The sequence below is a fragment of the Anser brachyrhynchus genome (genome assembly GCF_964034855.1).
Source record: "Anser brachyrhynchus genome assembly, chromosome: 10".
NCBI lineage: Eukaryota > Metazoa > Chordata > Aves > Anseriformes > Anatidae > Anser > Anser brachyrhynchus.
Genome location: NC_137705.1, coordinates 5,890,842 through 5,911,160, shown reverse-complemented (window position 1 = coordinate 5,911,160; position 20,319 = coordinate 5,890,842). Strand labels below are relative to the sequence as shown.

The following is a 20,319-nucleotide window of genomic DNA, read 5'->3' as shown; positions in this document are numbered from 1 at the left end:
CAGGGATGCACTGGCTGCTGTATATCACATACTCATGCTGATTCTCACTTTTTCTTGTTCCAGTGGGAGAACTTTCCCCAGCCTCTTTTTTTCCTCTCCTTAATGGAGTCTTTTGTGTTGCTTTCAAATTTTTTTCTTTTTTCTTTTTTTCCCTCTTTTTCTTTATCATTTTATTTTTCCCCCCCTTTTTTTTTCTTTCCCTGAACATAGATTGTCCCTGTATGCCTGCTTTATCTTTCCAAGGATTTTCCCCCAAACTCTAGGCTATAGTATCACACACTGTATGTTTTTTTTGTTTTTGTTTTTTAATCCGTAACCAAAATTGCCTTGTGTAGCACCTCTAATCTGAGGCACTCCAAGCATGCTAAAAGAGTTGTATGGAAGCCACTCCACGTCCCTTCAAAATTAAAGATATTTCTTAAGTAATAAACCTAAACATATTTTAAGATCAAATAGTGAATCCCTCATAAGTGTTCATGCTACAGGGAGCAGGTAGCAAAGAAACCTCTCAATTTGTTAATGTTTTTTTCCACCATTGGCTTGCTTGGTGGTAAATTGGAAGCAAATACACAAATTTGCAAATAAGCTGTTTGGTCAATGCCCTGGTACAGCACAAGACCTGACATTCCCTCTGCAGCTGGGGCCAACGCAGAGTATATTGACTTTAAGTGCTATTTTCAGGGTAGCACCTGGAGTTATAAAGACCAGAAGTGCAACGCTGCAGAGCAGAATTGGCTCCTTGGATCTATCTTTTGCAGAGGTACCAGCCAAGTCTTTCTTTCCGAAATAAGATGTTTCTGAGTGCAGATGCTGGGTTGGGCAAAGACACACATTTAGTGTGTGCTGGAGCACACAGGGGTGGTGCCTGGAGGTACTGTGCAGCAAGGAAGGGCATTGAGCTGGTAGCGTGCCTCTACGCAGTGCTCCCTATCATGCAGCACAACCATCCTGGCTTCCTTCCCAAATCAGCCTGGTCATGTCTTATCACAGAGACTTACTGTAACCAAATAAATACTGTGTATCTGGTAGCTTTATGAGCTTCCAGAATGGCTTACACCTGTGTCAGTTTGTGGCCCCTTCAAAGTGATCCCAGGTGGCCTGAGCTTATAAAGGTTCCCCTCACCACACATGAGGAAGGAGGTGTGAGGAGTAGAGGTAAGTTAAGGAGTTTGCTCCGGAAGTAAGGTTAAAAAAAAAAATAGTCACAAATTTATTTAAAGAAGTCTGTGAGTTAGGGGGAAGCAGAAATGAAAGCTAAACCTTTCTGAGAGGTCAGACCTGGATATTTCAAGGTGGAGGCTTGGGGGTAGGCGTTTTGGGGCTGAAGGAGCACGTTCCTGGTTGAACTGAAAACGTGCGCTTTGAGCTTTCACTGTGTGTTGGGGCAGCTCTTTCTCTTCCCAATGATGTGCTGGGAGGGACTAGTAGTGTCTGGGAAAGGGCTGATGCATTTTTGAACTGTGGTCAGTGTGCAGGCCTTTCTGCTCCTGGCTGCTTCTCCCGCTGCCTTCCTGGGCCTAGCTGGAGGCCTGCTGATGGGGCTGAGGGAGCGCAGGGAAGGAGGTGGGCTTCTGGCTGCAGCACCTGAGGAGAAACCCACTTCCCCAGCAGCCTTATTTCTGCCTTTCTGAAAGACAAGAACTATGACAGAAGAGGCTTATCTTAACTGCTGCTTTCATTACTTGGAGATAATGGAGCCCTATTGTTTGTTAAGTTTAATTTAAAGCTGGGAACACAGCAAGGCTAGAGGGAATGAAGGCAGCCCAGTGACCATGTCTGAGCTCTCCTCAGTGAATTTGCCTGCCAGCATATCTCAATTGCTTTGTCTTGGTTGGATTTCTTTTATTTATGTTGTGAATTTTGAAAGCACTTGTACCTTCATGTAAAAATTGACTTTTTAGCAGCAGAAGTAAATGCTAAACCTGTGCCTGGGGACAGATATTTGACATCCTGAAACTGATTAATCCAATATCAAGTGTCCTCTCTGACTACAGATACACTAGTTTTCAGTTCATGCACCATGGCCCCTGATTTGTCTGCTGTAGGTGGGTCTTGGATGGAATGTGGGTCTAGCTGTTCCAGAAGGACAACCACAGACTAACACCAGTAAGAGTTCCTTCTGAAACTAGGGGTATTTCAAAAGTATTTCGTTTAATGGATTCAACTGTGCTAACAGAAGAATGCATGGGATGAAGGCTCTTGAGTTTGTGCCACGCAGAAGCTGAGAATCAATGAGAAGTTTCTGAATTTCAGATCAGGATGATCTCTCCAGCTGATGTATAGCTGATAAAGAATAACAATATCATTACTTGACAAGAACACCATGACCAGCATCACTCTAAGGCTGTTTTAACTTAGATTTCTTTGGTTTCTTGGGCATCTCTGAACTGAAACTAAATAAAAATCATCTCCGTTATACAGAGCCTACGTTCACCTGCCATAATATCCTGAGCACAATCATGTTTTTATGCTTATAATGTACTGGGTGTTACTGAAGTTTTGTTGCTTGTTGGTAACGTACTGCATAGCTAATTCCTCTTGTTACTCCATAGCATGTACTGATCTTGTTGGCTAAAGGCAAGTTATAGATAAGGATTGAGATTTGTTGTGTGTTGTCCTATGTACTTTAAAAATAGCTTGGGACACAAGCTTTTGATATAAACTTCCTTGACAAATAGTTTTCTTTTTCCTTTCCCTCCTCTTAGGTATGGACAATATGTATGAAGCAGAATCTTTGCCTCTCAAGCACAGAAACTGTGAATACTAGACCTCTCATTCACCAGGAAGAGCAGTGCCTTAAAGGTAGGCTGAAAAAAATTACCATAAAAGTCTTTCCTTTTGTGCACTACATAGCTGTGGCTGCAGCAGGATCAGAGCAGACTTGCTCGCACACCATATGTGAGGTGGGATGATAACCATGTGAACTAGCCCCTGGACTCCCATAGGAAATGGTTTCCCTGCATGTGCTGTTGTTCATCTCTGCTTCTTTAGGCTTTTGGTGTGTGTCGTCTGTACTTGGCCAGTAGAGGCTGTGGTCACAGCCAGACAAATCACCAAATGTGATTCCTTCACAAAAAGTTGAGTAGCTTTCTGGATGAGCTTTTCATGGTCGGTGTGGGTACACTGAAGTAAAATCTTTGCTTTCCACTAAAAAATTTAAAGGAGAGAACCTGACAATACAGACTAAATGATTTAATGTTATTGTAGAAGACATAAGAAGAAAGGGAAATATATTTGGTTCTGTCATTGAGGTTAGACCAGACCCCTTTCAAGAGAGGAGCAAAAGCACTGGGGACTGAGAAAGGAAAGTTTCTGGGCAAGAAGGGGGAAGTAAGGTTTTCCTGGGAAAAAGAAATAAAGCTCTACTGTGAGCGTCTGACTGGCCATGGGAGATGTGCATGTAAAACTCAAACTGCTACAAACACCTGTATGCATTGAGCATAGCATATAAGTGTTTTTCTGGGCACAGCTGCATCCACGCCTAGTTTTTAGGAAGCTCCTAGACTTCTTGCGCTCTCTGAAAAAATCCTGCTTTAGTGTTGGTTCTCCCTCTTCCACTGGGGGAAGAAACCAGGAGCCAGAAATGCCTGGGGAGACACAGGACCCTGAATGAGGGGTTGTTTCATGGCTGTTTTCATTCTGAGCTTCATGGCTGCTGTTCTGGCTATTGTATGTATGCAGACTGATCTTTGTGTGCCCAGCTGCTGGCAGTCTATGTGGACTGGCTTTCAGTGGAAGCCAAGCTTTGCTGTTGCAATTGATGCTGGGGTGGGAAGGCAAGCAAAAACTCTGTTCTGTGGGATTTTAAAGAAAGCTTCCATAAATGTTGTAGATATGAGATGAGAGAGTCTGTAATTTCCTTTTCTGGTGGAGGTAAGGTAAAATATACTGTTAGGCTGGCTCACCTGGAGTAGGAACATGTAGGTACTGATGAGCTGCAATGTGTACTGCCTGTTGCCCAGGCAGCAGCTGAAACTGAGTCTGGGTGTATGGAAAAGAGTGGTGTAGGGTGGGTGGGAGCAGCTGGGAGGGATGGAGAACACAATCTGTGAAAACCAAAGCTTCATTGTCCCAGGAGCACTAGAACTAATGAGCTTTGCATTTCAAAGGTGGTGAGCCTTCTTCAAACCCTGTAAAATACACGCCTGGGATTTGTCGTGTTAAATTTCTACATGTGGAAAAGGCGTGTGTGGGGGAGGTGGAGAGGAATGGAGATGGCAGCATGAGAAAGTAGAGGACAGAGGCCCTTATTTGGGTGCAAGTACCAATCTGCTGTCTGCATTAGTCTGCCTGGGTTGCATATGCTCTCCTTTTCTGTCTGCACAGAAACTTGTGATAAATAGAGGTTCAGGGATTGAAGAGCATTTATTTTTATTTGCCTATTTTTGTCATTCCCTTGGCATCTTCAGATGAATGGTGGAACCAGGAGGGAAAGGCTATTCTTCTTGTGAATACAATCATTGTTTGTGTGAGGCAACCTGTCTCAAAGGCAGTTTAATGCCTGCCGACCCCTTGCAACCTACCTTCACCTTAGAAATATCACATCAGTGTAATGGCCTGCTTTTGGCAACCCTGCCAGCAACCCCATAGAGTTTTTTGATCAGAGCTGTGGATAGGCAATTTTCCATTGCTCTTTGATTAGGGTAGCTCAAAACTCCTGGTTTCTGTCATTTCTTCTGTTTGCCATCAAGTGTTAGTGGAAGTGGAAGGACCAAGTGGGGAGGAAGACAAGCCAATGTGAGTAGAACACTCGAGTGTTTCTAGCATAAGCTAATAACTTCACCCTCACCTTTGCTGTGCCTGGCCTTCTCCATACCTGTAAGCCTTTCTTGTTTCTGTGATGGGCAGATCACAGGCTCCTCTCTGCTGTGGCTGCTGCCAGATGGTTGGAGGGAGACAAGGGGCAAGACCTTGTTTACAAATACTCTGCTTCCCTGTAGTCCTGCTGCAAGTTGCTTTTAGACAAATAATATCTTGTTCACAGGTAAACTGTGTGCAAACTGCACTGGGTGTGCAAACTGTAGATCTCCCTGGCCTGCCTTTGCTATTGCACTTTTTGCCACTTCCCCTCCCAGGCATGGATCATGTAACCCAGGGGCTGGTCTACCCCTGCTGCAGGGCCTGGTTCCATATTGTCCCAGCACTGGACAGAGCTGCCATTGCACCGGGTGGCTGGCACAGCCTTTTGCCTAATTTTCTTTCCTCTAGACATAAATTACTCTTTCAGCCTTTCCTTGTTATGACAAAGGATTTTGAAATGTGCAGACTGTTCACTGGTGTCTTATTTTCCTTCACATCTTCTGTTTCCAGCCTTGTCAGTGATAGCAGCTCCAAATTCTGTACATGAGCCTATGGGCACATGTAAAGCAGCATTCCCTTCCTGTCAAAGCCAGTGACTCCTGAAGTGAGGAGGCAAAAGTAAGCCCCAAAGCATCAGGCGAGGACACTGCCCAGCCTAAAGCAGGGTGAGAGGAGCTGTTTCATGTCTTGTTGGTCTGCTGAAAGTTAAAACTGGCAGCAAGGACATCAGAACAGGTGTAAGGATGCTATTGCAAGATTTGCCAAGGACTCCTCTGTTCCCATCTGATGCTGGGAGCCAGGGCAGGGAGGAGACTGCAAGTGCAGCCTGTTTGATATTCTATTCTGTCCCTCTGATCTTCCCCCCTACCCCGCAGAAGCAACATGTCCCATGTTTCTGCAGAGCTTGTCCTGAGCAATAGCAGCATCTGTCAGGGGTTATGGTGGCATTAGCCTCATGGAGCTGGGAGTTAGCAGTGCTTGGCAGAGTGACAGTTCTGCTGTACCTTACATAAATCTGCATCTTGCATAAATCTGTCTCTGCCTACTCTGCCAAGGTGTGTGGTCACAATTTGTCTGATTCCTCCTGCTGTCCAGAAGGCCTTTAACTTTCCTAGAAGATCTTATTTGCTCCTTGAGGCCCCTTTCGCTCCTCTTGCCTCACACCTCCCCATGCTGCACCCTTCCCCACTTGCCCTAGAGGGAGCACATATTGTTAAATGTGTTATTTTTAAAATAAATTCCCATCACCTGCCCCCCAGGTGTTGTGGAATGCTCCCCACATTTCCATGGAAAGAAGGAAGGTCTTGAGCCTCTTTGTGGCTTTGGACGGAAATCACAGCAGCTGTGACCACCAGTCCTCCACCCACCCATCACCTCCTGCTGTGGGCTGCACCTGGTCCCAGGTCCTGGTTCCTTAGGCATCAGAACTTGATGTGCTTTGGTTGTCTCTCTTATCAGCATTTTTTTTGGAAACTTCTAGACCCTTCTGAGGCCAGGAAGTAGCAGCAACTGCTCCAGTTCTTGGCCTTCTTCCAGTATCTAAGGAAGATCTTAGGGAAAACGTGCATTAAAGAGAACATTATGTTCCCAACCGTATTAGTGTTGTGTGGTTTCATATGAAATATCCAAAAGAAATGTTGACCTCTTGAAAGCATCTATGGCCGCTACAGGACTTGTCCTGAGCCACCCTCTCCCCAGGGCAGCTTTGGGACCTGTCAGGAGCTGTGCTGCAGTGGTGGCCAGGAGTGAGGGGAGGGCTCCTCCCCTGTCACATCATCCCTCACCCCAACTGCTTTATTGTGACAAGGCTGTAATAGAGAGCTGCGATGAGTGCTGTGGTGGAGACCAGTGCGATGATCCTGTCAGTCTGTAGGGCCAAGCTCTTAATGTGCAATCCCCAGTGAAATACAGAGCCTCCAAAGGAGAGTACAGACAGGTAAACTCACTGCAACTCTCAGCATCTCCACTGAGACATCTGTCCTTGGGTGCTGAGAATGAGGCGCTTGAGAGTAGGGTACTTATCGCTGTTACTTGCTATTGTTGGTGTCTGGAGCTGGTAAGCAGTGAAGGTAGCGTGCTTTTCTACCACAGGTTTAAGAAAATACCAACACAGTTACCCTGTTCACCCTGAGCTCTTAAAATGGAAACTTGTTTTGTCTCCTTGCCTTCTTCCTTTTGTAGGCAGAGATGTGAGCTGTAATGCTGAGTGAATGGTGTGCTTCGATGTGTATTAAATATATACAATGGCTCTTTAAAAAATAATTACATATGGTACGACAGGGAGAGGAAACCACTCCATTCCTGTAAATGGCCACTTAAGACGTAGCCAATAAATAAATAACTGTAATAAATAATTTTAGCATAAACAGCCTTATCATCTTAGCATTCAGGAGGAGTAAAGCAAAGCTCGTTTCTATTGTCTGTTGAGCCGCATGGCAGCGGAGTTGCGAGCAAGCCCCTCTCTCAGGTGCGGCAAGGTGTTGCAAAAACCCTGCTGGCGTGCGGGATCCGGCCCCTGCCCGCCCCGCACCGCCCCTGCCTGCTCACACGCGTCTGTCAGAGGAGAGAGAAAGGGAGAGACGGAGGCTTTCTTAGCGTCTTCCTCGCCTGTCGCGAACAAGTACGGGAGGAGCGCCCGCGGAGCGAAGGCGCGGCGCAGCCCGGCCCCCCGGCACTGCCCGCCCGGCCCCGCGCCGGTGCCGGAGCCGATCCGCAGCTCCGGCGCGCTGCCTCGCCACCGGGGGCCGTGTCGTTTTAAGGCATGTGATACCCTCCCGAGCAGGGATGCATTGATACAGGCTACGGTACTTACAGCATCGTATAGCGGCGTGCCTACGGCTGCCCGGCTCTGCACTGCCCGCGCTGGAGTGAGGCTGCTCTTGTCGTTGAACTGCTTCTCGTCCTTAAGTATCCTGGAAGCTGCAAATTATCTCAAGATCACTTCAAAGGTCTCGTCAAGCAGAGGGTGATGCTAGGAGATGATTTAAAGGTGAAAATGAGAAGGTTTCCACCCCTCAAACCTTGGCCACTTTTCTGACGGCAGTGTCTGAGAGCTCAGATGTCGTCTTTACTCTGGGAACAGGATTTGTAACGAGATTTTTTTTTCCTCATAATCCTGATAAAGAAGATTATTGGGAAGCTATTAAAATCCCTTATTGTGGTACAGATGGATTTTAAAAAGTGTTAGACCTTTCCAATGAACACTAATAGAGTGCTCTGCTCTTGGTTGGATTACTCAGGTAAGGAGCTTCTTTAGGATTTAAGATTCAGAAAGCAGATCTAGAACTCATCAGATCATAACAGGAGGAATGCTTTCTGCTGTGTTCCTTAATAATAAGATGATCTGTGCATAAAACTGTGTATGATAAGTCTGCTGACAAACAAGTGCAAGACAAATGTTTGTAAGAAATGCTGGGGCTTGAGCAAAGGTAGTTTGTAATAGTGTAGTTTGGGAAAGGTTTAAAAAATAATTAAATAGAGACCATAAATAAATAAGAGTGGATTAAGGAAGTCTGCTGTCCATGTGGTTTAGAAGATGATGCCTGAAGAAAGACACAGGAGAATTAAGCAGACCGTAGAAGTTTGGCTTTGCTTTACTGCTTGGCTAGGTTTTTAAAAGTTCAGTTTAAATAACCTGAATACCTGAAATATCCCTGTGTCTGAGAGTTACCTTTCTCTCTTACCTTCTTGTATAAAAAAACATAGGAGCACCAAATATGACAAAAAGAAATTTCTTCTTGAAGACACAGGAAGCCTTTTGGGAGCTCCCTGATCTGAGGGGACTGAATCTATTTTGCAAGATAACTAGGTCTAAAGAGAGGAGAAGTACACTGTATACTGGGAAGTAAACATTCAGCAATGAAACTAATTATATGCTGAGTAGTGCATCAGATCCTCTAAACAGAGAAAGAGCCTCATGCTGATCAAAATAATGTTTGGGTGTTTGCTGTTAATTAGACTTGTCAGTTTACGTGGCTCTTTTCTGCCAGTTAGTCTTAAAGGTTCCCAAAGGCTATGTCTACTTCTTTAAAAATGGGTGAAAATATTTTTCCATGCATATATTTTATTGACATTGAATTTCTCTATATTAATGCTGCTAATCTTCCTACTGCAGAAATCCCACTGATAAGTCACACAGACTTTTTTTTTTCTGTAAAAGCATGGTTTTTCTGTGTGAGAGATTTAATCTTTCAAAGTCTTTCTTCCTCTGTGAAAATGATGTTCAGCTGATTGGATTATTAGATAGAAAACGACATCATGTCATTGGCTGGAGAAGGAGAGTGCCTGAAGTTTGATTAATTTAGCAATATGAAATGCAGCAGAAGGTGTTGTTAAGGGAACTGGACGATGTGTAGCGTAGCTGAGCCTTGCAAACCTCCCGATTCTTGCAGGCATTAAGGAAGAGCTGCTGAAGTTGAAAAGTCAGGAAAATTTAGCCAGCTAGTACAATAATGAAAGCTAGTACAATAATGAATACAAGTATGAAAAAACATGACCACCTGTACTGGATGCATCTGTACATCAGCACTGGAAGACAGAAAGAAAGTGCCCTTTCCCTTTTTTCAGGAAGTTTTTCATTAAAAATTTGACATAACCTCTTTTGTGAAAAAGATAAAATATTCTACAGAGTATGTATGAAAGCCAGTCTGGCCATACTCCGGTCCCTTTACATGCACAGGTAGAACAAAAGGAATCTGGTTGCATCTGGGGATTAGAAGATAATTCTGAGAAACAATTACTTTGTTTAGCAGACAGCATCATGATTAAAAATTAATGCTCCCAAAAGTAAAAATAATAATAATAATAAAATTACCTTCTGGGGCAGTATTAGTCTTCCAGTACTGTGGATGGAGTATTTTTGAAATGCATCTCAGATGCCTGATAATGTTGTATCCCTATCTGCAACGTGTTTAAAGTAGTTTTGATGCTGTCTGGACATCACAGTATTTTTAGCTGGCCTTGTGATTTCCCTTCCCGCTTTTAAATTCAGCAGTGAACCAGTGTGGGAATATTTCCCAGCCTTCTGTTTATATTTTCTTCTTGTGTTCCCCCCCCCCCCCCCCCCAAGTCCTCAGATCGTTACAGTTTCATTTTTGCCACTGAATTATTAAAGTTATCCAGGCTTCTGTGCTGACATAGTGTTACATCAACTGTCCTTTTTGGGCATGACCTTTGTTGTATGACAATTGCATCCCATGGGGGGAAAATTGACCAGGTAAAAAAAAAAAAAAGACGTTTAACAAAAGGAGAAGAAAACTAAAAATACTGTTGTAATGGAAACTGACTACTCTGTGTGCTGCAAGGTGATGGATAATAATGTCTGTCTAATATTTCGTTTAGAGAATGGCAGTGGTCTCTGCAATGTCCTGGGTCCTGTATTTGTGGATAAGTGCCTGTGCAATGCTGCTCTGTCAGGGGTCCCTCCATCACACTTTCCAGCAGCATCACCTGCACAGACCAGGTAGGACTGATATCATCTGTGGGATGCTGTAAGATTACAGGCTTTCCCCCATGCTCATGTCTGTCTTGATAAATGACTGACTAATCATAAAATCCATTTTATCATTTAACTTTTATCCGTTTTCTGCCTTTATGTTGTAGAGCATCCTTTTTGGTCTAACGTGTTGCGCTTTGCCAATCTGATGTTGTAATATTCATCCTTTAATTTTGTCTTCTAACAACCTACCAACATGGGAATCCCATTCTGGATAATGGTTTAGTTTCTACCTTTGTCCTTATTTCTATTTCCCTTTTTCCCCCTTTCATGCAGTTCTGGAGTGGGTGTACAACACTGAAAGACGTAACAGCACAGTTTTGGGTAACTTTGTTTGCATTATCTAACTTAAGCTGGACAGGGGTTGCTTACTTGAAATGCTGTTACCACATCTCCCGCAGTCTTTAGGGTTCACTGGAGGTCAGGTGTTTGCCTTGGTGTAAATGACAATACAGTTTTTCTTAGGTTTACAGGCTTACCTCTGAAACTTGCAGACATGCAGCTCAGAGGAAAATTTGGGTGTGTCTCTCAATGGAGTCAATCACGTGCAAGGCTTTCAGAGTCAGACCCTCAGGTTTGCAACGAATGCAACTCACTTTGCTGTGATCCATAGAGACTGCACATTAGTTTTATTGTACTTGTGTTTTTATTAATAAATTCAATTGTTAATTTTTCAACTGTTAATTGTGCTTTGAAGAGGATGAGCCATATTTAAAAATTGAGAAGTTGGCATATTCTAGTGCAGTATTATCATCTAGTTAAAATTAGATAGACCATGAGTTGTGTATTACAGATCTAGAACCACAGAAAGGAGGGAGAGGTCTTAAGAGCTTTAGAAGTGGAAGATGGTAAATGTTAACTTGCAGTGACGCATCACCTAATATTTGGCAGCTAATACTTGGAGTTTTTTATAATCTAATGGCATACCTGCAAAAAGAGATGTCTTTAACTGTAGGTCTTTATCAACCTAGTTATTCAAAGTTTTTCCCAACTATTTCCCTTGTCCAAGAGTCATAGGTCTTACTTTCTTGGCATAGTCTTGTTTTCTTGTAATAAAATTTGCGTAATATAGAGAAATAAACTTAAGTCCTTCATAGATCAGTTCTCGGTAGCTACATTAAAACATTAGATAAATGCTATTATCTTTACTAGCTTGCACTGGAAGTTTGAGTCTTTGAATGACAATGTTTTTATTTGGGGCTTGCAGAGAAATGAGCAATATAGTTGTTACAACACAATTGTGAGTAATGCTGCCAGTTTTTTAAGTCTGTCCCCCAGTGAAGGAAATAGGAAAAAACAGCTCAACTAAGCAGGTAGGTAAAAGGAAAATGTAATCTTGTTTTGCAAAATCAGTTGAAACAAGTGACATTATGAGAAAAAATGAGAGCTGGACAGATTCAGAGCTCTGCAACATTTGCCTAAGGTTGAAAAATCACCTCTTTTATGAGGCAAGAACAGCAAGACACTGAATGCATACCAAGTGTTAGAGAAATGTGAAAAATGACAAAATCTTTCACTCAGAGATGTGATACAGATAGAGTGAAGGTTTTACAGCTGCCTCATCACCTACTTAGGCTCGCAAGAGGAAAAGCTTGGCTGTTTCTTTCTCAGGCAGCATCTCCACACCCTACACGAATAAGATTGATGGTGTTCTGATCCCAGGCAGCCAATTTTGGTCTCTCAAGAAATAATCCACTACACTGACAGATGAGTAGAATTTGACATGATGTTCACCTCGGTTTCAGATTGTGTGGCACCTGGGAAGTAACAGTGAGCGGGCATCCTTTAGGGAAACTGCTCAAGATTTTGGGCAATTTCTGCTGTCACAACAGAAAATCAAGACTGTTTTTTATAAGGCCATGAATTTGCAGTCTGCCAACTGAATGCAAAAGGTTGTACATAAAAGGGATGGAAATATGTTAACTAGCAAACTGAGTGATTTTAATGTATTCAACTGCAGTCCCTGAGCACACCCTATTTTTCATATTTATAATATTAGGAATGCGTCATTTACTTTTAGTTAGTCACTGTGTAAGTAAGATTAAAATGTTCAGCCAAATAAAAGTGAATAAAAAATGGATGCAGATGAACCAGAACATAATTTCAGTAATTTAATATTTGGTATATGAAATTTCAACTTATTGGATCATGGCAAATGTAGCTGTAATCAATAGCATGCTCAGCATACCTTTTCCCTCAGTTTGTGATATTCCATAGATAATGAGAAGCTTTAAAATAAGAGCAATTCTGAGCTGTTCAACTCCATTGTGGGGCTACCTTGGTACAACCTGATTAAAAAGGCAGATTCCACCCTGTCTTATGCTTCTCATACTTGATGAATAGAAGAGTCTCACTAAGCACAGGAAGGTGCAGGTAAAAGATAAAATCCTCATGGAGAGGATTTAGCATAATAAACTTGAACTGAACTCAATGGATTAATGCAGTGAATATACCCATCTGTAGTACTGTGGTTAATTCAGTTTTGAACCACTGGAAATCAAGGGTAATGTATGAGAAGATTAGTTTATTATCAGACATTTCTGAGCTTGTTCTTTTTTTCGCCTCCTGTAAATATCTTAAGCAAGCATCTGAATGGGTTGAAATAAGTTTCTACACTCGGTGTGCAATCACAGAAGTTTAAATCTTCCTTTAAATGTCGTATACAGTTTTATAGTTCATGATTTTATTCAGTTAGATGACTTGGCAGAAGGTGCAAACTTGAAAACAAATGTGATGAACCATTTTACGTGACATCATTTGTAATTGACTGGAGCTTTATTTTCTGTGAAATGTTGGCATGAGGGCACAGATAGTAAGAGCATATTGCTTGATTTTTAAGATGTATTATTCTGTATTTTCTGTACCTGTTCATGAATTCTTGCTTGTCCTATTAACACAATGAAAAGTTTCGATGCTGTGGTTAAGTACCCTTAAGTGATGATAGCTGTTCCTTTTGACTGAGACAGGTGAGGTGGGCAGGGTGGATTTTTGAGCTTTTTCAGTAGGATCCAGAGATCTTAATGGGGAGTAAGCTAGCTGAATGCCATTACTGAATGATTCCCCTTGGGTAATACGTATAGTTTTCTGCAGCTTTTTATGAATATATTTCATTTTGATGGAAATTGTTAGGCAAAGGATGTGTGATAGCATTCACAGGAAATAACTTTGTGCAAACAAATTCCATTTTTCAGAAGTATGTCATTTCTGTATGATTTAATAAGATCCAGCAGTAATGAGTAGAATTCCACATTGGCCGTTTTATGCTGTAAGAAGCTCTATGGTTGTAGAGTTGTTGAATTGGCCTGAGGATTAGAGTGGACAGGTTGTGATTTGCAGAGTTAGCTGAGTGCCTGTGATAGTCCATTGATCATCTGATTGACAGTATTGACTCTGTCCCAGAGGCAGAGTGTAAATGCTGGCATTTGGCAAGAAAATTAAAATATTCAAAAAGCAGTGTTTCATTTTTTTTCTAAATTAAAAATAATAATTAACCCTCCCCTAAACTGTGCAATTCTTAGCAATTTTTCTGGCTTTGTCCCATGAATGAGGGACGTCTTGCATCCAGTGAGGACCATTAACTAGCACTGAATCACGGTGGACAGCACTGGTCATGTGTTGCTTAAAAATATGGGAAAGTATACTGGAACCTGTAAGTTCATGCAAAATAATTGGCTGCGCATTAAGGATGCTAGGTTAGTCTTGTGCACAGCATAAAGATGTGAGGCAGACACAAGCAGAAACATGTACCTACTATAGCAGTGCTGACATTTGCAAATATGTTGATTAAAAATAGGTTTATTCAGAGGAGGGAAGTCATGGTCTGAATCAAGTATGGCTGGAATTGTAAGTCAGTAAATACGAAAGTATCTTTTATTGTGACAGTAGTTAATGATGTGTCCATTAAAAATCACCTCAGTAAATGATTCTCTATACCTCATATTATGAGGAGGAAAATTGGCATCAAAGCAATTCTACGCAAGCTAACAACCAACATCAACCTAAGAGTTTTCTGAGCATCTTTCTTAGCAGACAGCATTTTGCAGAAACTTGAGTTTGTGGCTGTGAGCAAAAAATTTCTTAGTTCTGATCTTGGCCCTCCCACTGATTTTTATAGCCTTGAGGGGAAACTGCATATTTTCACATTTCAAAAGGTCTGCTATTTTCATATGCCCCAAATGCAAGGCTACTCAGTTCAAAACAGCCTGGGAAGAATGTTGGTCTGAATCTCACTCCTCAGTAAAGTGTAAATAAAATATTTTTCTGTACTTGGCAGAGTAATTAAGATTTGGAAGATTAATTCAACAGGGTTTTTGCTCTTGGTGTTGATAGAAGCAGGTCTAGAACTAGGTAGTTAATACATGAATGGGTACACTTTCTGTGATCAGTAAGAATTGCATTCTGTTAATAGTTTGGTCTGAATGTGAGTTGCCTTCAGTATATAGTGTCTGAAATGTTGTGCAGCAACTTGGCCTGTATGCAGTAGATCAGATCGTGGACATGAAGTTGACAACTGGAGCTTCCTGCTGTGTTAATTGAAAGGAACAAACTGATAAGCTTTAATGTCTAGTTCAGATGCCATTTATGTCAGTAAATACACTTGAAGCAGCATCCTGGTTGGTTCATGATCAGAAAAACCTCCTTCCAGCTCGGTATTCCACAGGTGCTAGGTGGAAATCCTCTGCTCTCTCAGTAACTTTCTGTTGTGCATTTCTGGCCTTCACAGGCTGTATTTGAAAATGGGGAATCATCAACTGCAAGGTAAAGCAATCCTGGAGGTACCTACCGTGTTCCTGGTCATGCATGAAATATATCTGGATGAACATGTTTGTGTTTTGTGTAAGCAGAGAACTGATGTAATGAAGCCAACACTTTGGGACAAGGTAGGACTGCTGTCAGCCCAGTAGTGATGAATGGCCTGCAGAGCTTGTGTGGTGCACTTGCTGACAGTAGCAGGCTTTTATTAGAGGCGTGTGGCTTTTGAAGAATCAAACCTCCAAACAGGAGCAGACTTTAGGGCTTTAACAGTCTCTAAGGTAGAGTGCAGAGGGTATGTAGCACTGCCAGGCAGCAAGCGGAGCTCAATGGAGGGCCGAAGGCAGGAGGACACCTCTCTCCTTCACCAGCGCGTAGCTCAGCTGCAGATGGAGGAAAGGTGTCACCGGTCACAATGCTGAATGTGACACCTTGTTACTTCTGATCCGGGGAGACAATGCAAGCTGAGGGGAGCAGGTGTTGCAGCTCGATGGGCTGTGAAGAACAGCGTGGCTGCGCTGTGTGATGTGAACCAAGCTGCCCGCTGCGCACAGCACGGCTCCACAAGCTGCTGCAAGCACCGCTGTGTCGTCCTGTGCAAGAGCCCAAGCCTAGGGTGCTAATGGTGGTATTGCAAGAGGAAGGCTGTGTCTCTTGCACATGCAATTTCTGCAATTTTTCTGTGCTCAGGTTTGGATCCCCCTGCCTATGCCATTTCAGCTCCCCCTTGGACCTCTCTGCAGGTGGCCAGGCAGGCAGGAGCAAGGCATATCCACCTGTGTGGTGGGAGGTGCTCTGGGGGAGCTGGGACCAGAAAGCCCCTGTGAATGCGGTGGTCCCAGCAGGTGACTCCCCCTCCCAGATCAGCCCTGGGGCTGCGGTGAGTCATGGAGGGACCTCTCAGTGCTCTGCACTATTTGTAGCTCGCCATCGTGGTTTTAAAGACCGTGAGAATTGATACCATGGTGGTTGAGCTCCAAGGAAAAGTTGGCACCTACAAATATAACCCCCCAACGGCAATATAGGTTGCTCTGCACTGGAGTATTTCTGCTGATAATGTCAGAAACCTGCCTTTAATGATTAGCCTACTTAAGTCCAATACTCATTTATATTTTAAAAGGCAATATCCAAGTGCATTTCCTCATAAGATAGGCGTCTTTTTCTCCCATTGGTTCGTACTGTTTTATCCTATCCCTCTTGCAATCTCTGGATTTCTCTTTGAATGCTTTCTTTTCTGTGCTGCTGTGAAATCAACCTTTGCTGTGAGAAAGATTTATTTTCCTGTTGGGATTCAGCATTTTTGCTATTTCCAGATGCTCTGTATAGAGCAGCTATCTCCAGCTAAACTTTTTTTTTTTGCGTAGTAGCAGTGCTGGAGACTTCTTTTCATTGTGCTCTAGGCAGGGTCAGCTACGACTGCAGCACAATTGGACTCTAAATTTATTAGACTCAGTCAATGATGCACAGTAGGGAATTGGGGGTGTAAATTAAGCTGAATGAAGTTACAAAGCCCCATGTATATATCTGACTCATATTTCTATGCTCTATTTAGAAGACTGTTATCTGACATCTCTTGCTTGCATGTGTCTTCTGTGTCCATTCCAGAGCAGTGGTTTTCCCCTTTTCCTTTGCATTGGGTGAAGAAACCAATTTAGCTGTCCTTGGAAGGTAATGTCTTCAGTGACAGGATCATTGTGGCTATTATTTGATAATCGATAATTGTCATAGTATTCTATTGTAATCTTTATTTTCCCTTAGGGGTTTGGAGAGGGAGGAGGGAAGCTGTACCGGGGAAGTGAGTTGACTGCAGGAAGGGAGGACCTTACTAGTTTTTGGATGATGTGAGTAAATCAGGATTTTTGGAATCAAGTCCTAAATACTTGGAGTGATCTACACATCTGGCACTCTAGTATTAGACACCCATCAGCTCCTGATCTTGAGCTTTTTTTTGGAATTCAGCACTCTTACAGCTCAGTCCATAAAGGTACTGGGCAGGTTCTGCACTGCGCAAGGTCTAGCTGAAAGGGGCACTATTCTCCTTCCAAGGCTTGGAGCTCACTTCTTCCTTGAGAAAGGCCAAGCGAAGTAAGACAAGGCCAATCTGTAGTCAGAGATGGCTGAACTTGCTCAGTGGTGCTCTTATTGTGGTGCCTTGACTTTGAGCTACATGTAATCTAGAAGACTGCTCTACACCAGCAGCTAACACTGACAGTCATGCATGCTGGTCTTTTTTAAAAATTATGTCTAAATATTTCTCCGCTGAGCTTTGAAGGTTTATTTGTATATCACGCATCCTGACACTATACAAATAGGCAGCTAAAATGCAGATTAAATGGGAATCATTGCTCCTTTATTATTTAGGAGAGCTGCTCATTCAAGTCAAAATACGCATTTAATCTGTCCTCTCACATGATCCAATGGGATTAATAGTTTGGATTCTGTAGAATACAAATGTGAATCAAGAGCCTTCATGGCAAATACACTAAATACAATGAGTAAAAATCTATTCTGTAGTTAACTTTCATGCAAGTGAAAGTTTCCTTGGCTGGGAAGCACCTATGATCAGCATGATAAACCGTTCGAGTTTGTTTGAAAGTGGGGAACTGGGCTTTGGAAACTTCTGATGTAAATAATGCCAGCAGGCTATATAGGTCAGTCTGAGTGCAGGCAGGAGCCTCAGGACCTTAATTGTACACACTTCGATAAAACTTTATTATCTTTTTTTTACTGTCCTCGTTAATGCTCTTCAAAAATGCTGTTAAGTATTTCTGGCAAGCAAAGCTTCAGTGTAATTTTACTGTATTGTTAAGGATTTATTAATTATAATCTTTCCTTGCAGAGTCTATTTATATTTGATCATGACATTAATTGGTTGCCAAAACAAACTAGAGTTAATTGTGTTTAATTAAGTGGTTGGGAGCAGGCAAGGATAGTTTATTTGGAAAATGAGTTTCATTGATTTGTATGTTTACTTTTTTAAAGAATGTGAATAAATGAAGGGAACTTATTGTTTAGGGCCTTTTTCCCTAAATGCTGAACAGTTGTCATCAATAGCAGCTGTGGCTCTGTACAGAATCATGGATGGATATTTACCTAGTACTGTATATATTTCACTATACAAACCTATTAAGAAGTAAATGATCACATTCTGAACAATTCTGAATTTAGATAAAATCCAAAACAAAACAGAATTGAGATCAAGAAACACTGACCTTAAAGGTAAGGTAGTGTTCAGAACTTCATTTTGAAAAATGCATTTGTGAGAGAGAGAAAAAAAAACTAGCTCAGCTTTGTGATTTGGCTGAAGGTGCTTTGTATAAGAAAATTATAGTAAAATACACTGACGTATTATGATTATAATGCAATATATTGTTTTATGGCTATGATACAGTAATATATTTACACATTTAAATAGCAACTAATCTTATATTTACACAAAAAATAGCTAATTTTTCTGTTCAGAAGCTTTTGAACACTAGCCTCATTCATGTTCTCATAGTGAAATCAGAACAGAGTGGAGAATTCTGAAACCTTAAGGTTTTTGAGGAATTGGTTTCCTAAGCTGAAACTGTCTAATCACCTAAGGGGGAAAAAAATACCAAACTAGTCGCTTTCTGCATTCCTCATTTCTACTTTGACATTCTCGATAAACGCTTTTTTTTATCAGCATAAAATTTCTCCATTATCCCAGCAGCCAACTAAAACAAGTAGTCATCCTGTTAAATGAACAAATCCTGTCTGGAAGCATATTTTCAGATATGCCAACAGTGGCTTCTTTCTGAAAAGGTGACGACCTCACAGACTTCAAATCCAATGCCAACACAAACCCAGAGAGGGTCTTGTGTGTTCTTCCAGTTGGTACCAGCTCTTGTTTTGGTGTGCAGCATCAATGAACTTAAAGGAGGCCTATTTTTCCAGAAGTTGCCTTTTTTCATAAAATCAACTGTCTCTGTCTGCTGTTCTAATAGAATGTATTTCCCTGATCTAAAAATTTTGCTTAGTCTGTAAGCTACCAGGGCTATACTAATGATGTGCATGTTATTAACTCATGAAGTTCCTCTCTTTGGCTACTTCCATGGGATGCCTTTAAATTTGGGTGGCCAGTCAGCCAAAAGGCACTATTGTGTATGAAAATGGGAACTCGAGAGATGAGTTGGAGATAACAGAGGTCTTTGAATGAGTTTGTAATTGCTTTCAGTGTGCCAGTGCAGGATCTGACAGAATGATTGCATCCAAGCTGGCTTCCACATCTGTAGTATAATTATTTCTGTAGTAATATTGTATTTTGTGAGGCTTTAATGACCTGGGGGAAAAAAGATGCATTTTTAGAAACTGGCTTTCCATGGCTGAAACTTCAGCCTTTTCTCCATGAATTCAGCTGCCCAGGTGGTGTTTATTTTAACCTTGTTTCAAGTTCTCCAACAAATAGATGACTCCTTTGGTTTTAATTTAGCTTCTCTTGGTATTTCTATTATCTTTCTGGTTGGCAGGCAAGGAAATCCAACGTGCGTCAAATGAAACCATTTGTCATGGATTAGTGCATGCAAATGCCTTGATGACAGCAATAGACAAAAGCCTGTGTGTGTCTGCTAACTTTGGAAGAGAAAATTAATGAGGCCCAAACACCACAGATAGCAGTCCCGAGATGAGTCTATTAAATACCTAAGAGTAAGGCAACACTTTGTTTCCCTCTTTTACTTTTTTTTAAATCTTATTGGAATCTTAAGACATTAGGTATCCCCTGCTAATTCGAAAAGTGCCCATGGGACCTCCTGACTTTTCCAAGGCTACTCAATGGCAGAACCTTTCCTCTATTAACACCCATCTGTATCCACAGCAGAGGAGGGGGACGGGACTCATGGCAAACAGACACCCCTTAGTGATGCTGCAGCATGCATATCCCAGTATGTCACAGTGCATCGGGTGCATCAGATGAGCTGCCAAGTGGGATACTTCAGTGAATCTTGTGGAGGTGAAATACATCTTCCTCAGTGTCTTGGTTGGAAACGCTCTGCATTTCCCTTATCCCTTAAGAGAGAACTGAGTAATTGTTTAGTGACAGTCTCCTCCTGTTGGTAACTCATGGAAATGAATGAGTTGACAGTGATTGTTAGATCTTTATCTCATGTTTTTATTTGTAATCCAGCTTCATGATGAGTTTGATTAGACTCTTGAGTCCTGAAAGATAAGTGTGGGCTCTGTTGAGTTTTCTACTTAAAGGATAGTAAGAGGAAATACTGGGACAATGTTGTAAAAGGAATTTGAAGATACCC

The 20,319-nt window shown here is 42.0% G+C and overlaps 1 protein-coding gene across 3 annotated transcripts in view; it reads left to right on the top strand.

Annotated features, from left to right (window-relative positions):
• Positions 1-3,771: 3,771 nt before the first annotated feature.
• TAFA1 (TAFA chemokine like family member 1) overlaps positions 3,772-20,319 on the top strand; it is a 222,734-nt gene continuing 206,186 nt past the window's right edge. For 2 of the 3 annotated variants that reach the window (XR_013955505.1, XM_080605931.1), the window contains exons 1-2: positions 4,884-8,039; positions 10,141-10,261. Coding sequence is in view for 2 of the 3 variants with exons in the window: in XM_080605931.1 (XP_080462057.1) it covers positions 10,144-10,261 (118 nt within the window). In the remaining variant the exon portion in view is untranslated. Of the gene's footprint in view, positions 8,040-10,140; positions 10,262-20,319 lie in introns of all 3 variants that reach the window. The other variant, XM_080605930.1, reaches the window with a different exon arrangement.